The sequence below is a fragment of the Etheostoma spectabile genome, chromosome 6, assembly GCF_008692095.1.
Source record: "Etheostoma spectabile isolate EspeVRDwgs_2016 chromosome 6, UIUC_Espe_1.0, whole genome shotgun sequence".
NCBI classification, from domain to species: Eukaryota; Metazoa; Chordata; class Actinopteri; order Perciformes; family Percidae; genus Etheostoma; species Etheostoma spectabile.
In genome coordinates this window covers 4,669,045-4,675,044 of record NC_045738.1, presented here as the reverse complement: position 1 = coordinate 4,675,044, position 6,000 = coordinate 4,669,045, and the positions used below count along the sequence as shown (strand labels likewise).

Sequence of the window (6,000 nt, the reverse complement as noted above, 5' to 3'; positions counted from 1 at the left end):
AACCCCAACCGGCCCGTCAGACGCCACCTACCAAGAGTCTGGGTCTGTCCGACGTTTCTGCCTAAAAGGACGTTTTTCCTCGCCACTGTCGCACTGTTGCTTGCTCTGGAGGAAACTACTAGAACTGTTGGGTCCTTGTAAATTTTGGAGTGTGGTCTAGACCTACTCTATCTGTAAAGTGTCTTGAGATAACTCTTGTTATGAATTGATACTATAAATAAAATGGAAATTGAAATTGAATATTCCACTTTTCTGCCCATCTACACCCCTGAATCTACCCAGCTATAATATCATTTACAAGAATGAAATCAACACATCCATCTACTGTTGGCCCTCAACCACATCTACGTCCACATCTTTGTCCTAAGTAGAAGTAAAGATTTAATGAGATTGACCAAGACTGGCTAACGACTTCAGCGCTCACTGCAATTATGCAAATGTTTATGTAAAACGATACATGCCTCCTCTATAGGCCAAAATTAACATAATCCTTGCTGATACTTATTAAATGTGGGAGACCATCCGTCAAGATATTCTAAATATTAGGGCTGACATCTCTGGAGACGAGTGGTAGAGAGGTTCAGCTGCAGGAACAGTGTGGTTAGTAACAGATTATCATATTTTGTAGGTAGATCCTGCTGACTGACAGCTGGCCAGCATTGGTCAAAATGATAGCTCTTTCTAGATGGAAAACAACATGTGACTGATGGTAAAGTACATTTTAAAGGAATAGCTTGACATTTTGAAAACATACAATGGTCTTTCTTGCTGAGATAAGTGAGAAGATTGATACCACTCCTGTGTCTGTGTCCTAAGTGGGGAGCTGGGGTTAGCTGGTGGTTAACTTAGCATAAAGACTGGGAATAGGGGGAACAGCTAAGCTGGATATGTCCACAGTAAACAAATATGCAAACCAGCACAAGTAAAGTTATTAAAAAAAACATTATCTCTTTAATCTGCACACTAACAAAAATGATCAAGATGATAGTTTGTGGTTTTAGACAGCTGCTTAAACCTAGAAACAAGCTGTTTCACCTGCTTCCAGTCTTTATGCTAAGCTACGCTAGTTTCATCCTGGCTCTACATACTTAATGCAGAGACATGAGAATGTTATAAATTTCTGTCTAACTCTTAGCAGGAGAACAAATACATGTATTCTTCAAAAGGAGGAACTATTCCTTTAATATTTTTTGGTCTCAGAGTTAGCTGGACACTGTTCTGGTGATAGGTACTGTACCTGTGTAGGCTTGTTACAAGCAATCCCCTGGATCTCCAGATAATTAAAGGAGTGTTCCACCTAAAAAAAAAAAAAGAGCAGGTGAATTTCCATAAAAATACTTCTACTGTGTCAGATATAGGCAGACAGCTATATTCAAGGACTATCTGCACTACTGTTTATTACAGGACATAACCTATGTTGCCACACACTTTCTAGACTACTTCAATAAATTGTCCGCTACTAACAATATTGACAAGATGTACATTTTAAGACAAATACCGATGATAGTCTACTAAACATTTTTAAAACTTAATTATCTGAGAAAGGAAAGCTGTGTTTATATTCAAGTTTGCATGTGGGTGCAAATATTTTATTACACCCACATGCACATTCCTTGACGAATGAATGTGTGTGTGGCATCCATGATCTTGTGTGAGAACATAGAGTATGTACAGTATACCGTGTACCATTTCTGTATCTGTGATAGCACTTGTGCCTAATAATAACAACAACAACAGTCTACAGTAGTGTAATGACTGTCTAACAAATGTTACTAAAATTATTAGGTAGGGATGCAGTAATTTCTTTTTTCTTCATACTTCACTGACTCACACATTTACATGGTTTTTTCTGCACCGCAATAGACCCATTTTTGTGTTTAAATTAAAACTTTTGATGAAAAAAATCGGGAGGAAGAGATACAGTTTACTGTTCATTTTCATGTTCATTTGCAAGGGGTTTTATTTTTTATTTTAAGTGTTTACGCACTTCCTGAGTTATATGAGTTGAGAAGGAGTTGTTTTCAGCTTTGACAGAAAATGGAAAGTGAATTGAAAAAGGCATCCTCCTCATTTCTCCATTCACATCCAAAAGACAGGCTTTTCAAAACAAGTCTGGCTAAAGACAACCAGAACAGTCTTACACCCACATTTTCTATTTCTGTTTCAAGAGAACGCTGAAGAAAACAAAGGCAACAAAGAAAAAGCAGCAGCCCGCCTTTCGATACCTAAAAAGGACAGGAAAAGATTTTCCTTTAATGTGAGAGGGGGGAATCCGTGAATACAAATGGCTACTACTGTGTATGGAGCACACAGTTTTCCTGCACTCCCTCTCTTTCTCTCAAACACAGGCATACAGGCGTACAGTGCCTGAGGGCAGGCCAGGGAGTGAGGCCAGACTATTCCAGGTGGGTTCTGTGTTCCTGAGGCTTGGCTCAGAGATGAGAGAGGGAGAGGATAAGCAGACTGTCTGTCTAACAGTCTGTCTACTGTCTGACTACAGTATGCAGTGTGTGGTTACTCACTCATGTTCAGTGTACAACCACAAAAATCATTCCTCATGTAAACATGCACACACATATGCCATCATTTGAATTTTGATTTGTGAAGTGATTATTTAAAAGTAAATGAGTCTAACAGACAATAACACAGTGGAGAAGAAACTCAAAGCTCAGTCAGATAAAACAGACAGAAAGAGCTATTAGCGAGGACAGAGGCACAAGACAACAGTGGAACTAGGTAAGATTTTGTAATGTGGTCGTTAAACTTGACTACGTGACTGCTGAAGGTAATTATTCTTTGAAAAGATAAGTTCACATTATAAACAATAACACCCAACTTGCTTCATTCAACACAGTCAGGGGTTTTAGCTTTTACAGCCTTACTTTATTTGGTATGATGATAGCTTAAACTATGGTTGCTAATGTTATCAAACTTTAGGTAGATATTACTGTTTAATACAAAATCATGTCGCTGACTTAATGACTTCTCTATATTTGTGCTACAGTTACTCTACATTTTAGCATTCACAGTTATCTTATTTTTTTCTACCGTGGCAGCTGCTCAGCAAAAGTTATGAAAGGATGACCAACAGCACCTATAACCATAGTATCTCAAAATCAAAAAGTATTGATGTACGTACAGTATGTTAGCACTGAAATACTAAAATACTAGCCTGGATGCCAGCCAAACTTAGCCCGGCCCACAACATTCAAAGTTGGGAAGTTCATATCCAATATTCGGACTAAAATCTGAGTCTGACAACGTCAAGCAACTAAAATACTGTATGTTAGAAGGAATATGCCGTAAATATAATTGCGTTCCAGGTCACTATAGAGGTGTTTCTGTTTGCTCACTGTTTATTGTTGAATTAAAAAAAGGTATTGTCATTTTGAGAGTATAGGAGGCTACGTACCATAATACAGTTTACAATATTACCTATGTCTCATCATTTCACACTCACCAATCTATTCAAATGCAAACACCTAGGCCTGGTACAGTATTACAGTACTAGTAGTACAACAGTATTTATTGTGTTGATTTGCAAAATATTTTCTGAATGTTACAATATGCGGTAAACAGTGTCCAAACCTAACTTAACGGGGTCAATCAGTTAATTTCATACAACCAGTAAATGGAATAGCATACTGAATTGAACGCCAGCCAATAATAAGTGAGCGTGCTGATAAATATGAGCTCTAGCCAATGGCAATACCTCATGCTGGGAAGTGTAGGGAGGAACCAAAAGCCAGCGTGACTGCATCGTTCAGTCATTTGTTTACTGACCGTCTGTCGCTTTAGCCACTCTCCTCCACTTTTCATTAATGTGTTCATGCAGAGCATGGTTTTATGTACAGGGATTGGTTAGAGATTGTGAACAATATGAAGCTGTTGCAGTGAGCAGCAGCATACAAGGAACATTTTAATTTTTAAGTGTGTCTGTCAGCAAGGCTTAATGTCAACCTGCTGCATGGTTATGTTAACTCCAAGTCTTTATGAGATAGTTCACATTATGTATGTTATGTATATAAGTATCTAAACAATTAAAGATGTATACTTAAGTGTGATCTTTAAGTGTTTCATAAACTCCAATACTTCTGACATAAAACAAAAAGCAAAGATAAACAGCAACAAGAGGCTACAGAAAAAAAGAGGCCTAAAGGAGAGCAATGGATGAAAGTGTGTTTGTGTGTGAGAGAGCATGTTTGGGAGGAGATACTGACAGACTGTAAGGCCCTGCAGCTTCTCAAGAGGAGCCAAACCATCAAGCAGAGGCATACACAAAGAAAAACCCAGAGCTAGAGGGATTTCAACTACTACTGGGAGAAGAAAGAAACACAGTAAAGTGTTTAACTGGGGGTGCTACTGCAAAACATTTACTTTACTATGAAGGCCTTGGGCTCAGAAGAGCATTGCCCCCTCCTATCGATTGTTCTCTTGTGTGTTTAAGGTGCATCTCTGCTCTCTCATATAGAGATACATGTTTAATATGATAAATGAAACACAGTGCCTACAATACATTCAGATGGCCAGAAGCATACATCAACAACCAACACTGTGTCAGCTTTGATTCAACAAGAACAGATTTTTAGCAAAAAAGATAATCTACGGGGATGTAAACAGTCAATAGCACATGTGTTGGAACGGTGAGCTGAGACTAATCTTCATTTGCAGTTGACTCATCTCTACTGCAATATAGATTTCACATCAACAAAATCAATACAAAGAGAAACACTGTACCAGTCAGCTTTTTTTTTTATAGAGTTTGCTGTCAAGATCCATCTTTCAAAAATGACAGTACTTGTAATACTTGCAATACTGTTAGCATTGTAAAAAACTAAACTAAATAAAAAATATCCTTGAGTCAGTTTTAATAAAGTGGGCAATAACCTTATAATTTAAGAATTTTTGAACATCTGGGAATGTTAATATTAAACTTGGATTTGACTAGTTGGAATTTCAGTTGTGCGACTTAAAATGAAGAAATAGTAGGGGTAAGCCCTACGCAAAACGACACCGACGGGCCTCACATCATCCGATGGACTGTTGCCGGCAGGTGAGGAGCGACGGGCGCTGGCAGCATGGAGGGGCGCTGTTCATCTGCATGTATGCCTACCGCCTGCACTGCAGTGAAATAGCCAGACATTTAAAAGTTTCAATATAATCAGAGAACTTACATAAGAACATAGCAATCTACATATTTTTAGGAACTTCATCAAACACAAAAAGAAAGCAGGCAGGAAACCAAACAGCGCCACACCTACATATGCACCCCCTGGCACACACACAACAAACTGCACTACCCATCTGAGAATATACACTCATAATAGATCATGTTGATGCATAACAAATAATGTTGGATTACTGTTCCTCTTTGCACGGCTGAATTTTCGGGTACTGCATTATGTAATTAACAACAGCGAAGCATTCGTATACCGATTTGGGCGTTGATTACCATGGCAACGGTCAAAGCATTCAGGTCAGCCCTAAAACACATTGAGAGATTTATTGGCAAAGTCAATTAATTATTCCATTATCGAAAACCGATTCATCTCTTAAAACGTAAATGAAGCAAACTGGTTCCAGCTTCTCATATGACAGGATTAGGCCTTCTGCTTTTTTTTACATCTTTGTAAAAAACTGAAAGATCTTTCAGTTTGTGGATTTTTGGATGCAGAAAAGCTATTACAATCATTGTTTTTGGTTCTTGGAATTTGTGATGGGCATTTTCACTGCTAAAAAATACCTGCAGATTAATTGATAATGAAAATAATCCTTAGTTGCAGAGCGTTCCTTGAGAGAAAACCAAAAACTGATTACTTTTAAGATAAAATCTATTAGATCAAAAAAGATTTAAGACATTCCAGGTTATCCCTGATGACCTTTGGCACATCGGTGAGTGGAGGAAAAAAACAGATAGATAAAGGGAGAGACAGGGATAAAGAAAGAAGGAAATAATCCGGATTGTTGGAAAAGAAGGAGAGGATGAGAGTGAGTAAGCTG

General features: G+C 38.1%; 1 protein-coding gene across 1 annotated transcript in view; it reads right to left on the bottom strand.

Moving 5' to 3' along the window:
- LOC116691342 (F-actin-uncapping protein LRRC16A) overlaps positions 1–6,000 on the bottom strand; it is a 70,315-nt gene that overhangs the window by 34,462 nt on the left and 29,853 nt on the right. The window contains exon 4 of the mRNA XM_032518883.1: positions 1,238–1,297. Coding sequence (XP_032374774.1) covers positions 1,238–1,297 — 60 coding nt within the window. The remainder of the gene's footprint in view (positions 1–1,237; positions 1,298–6,000) is intronic.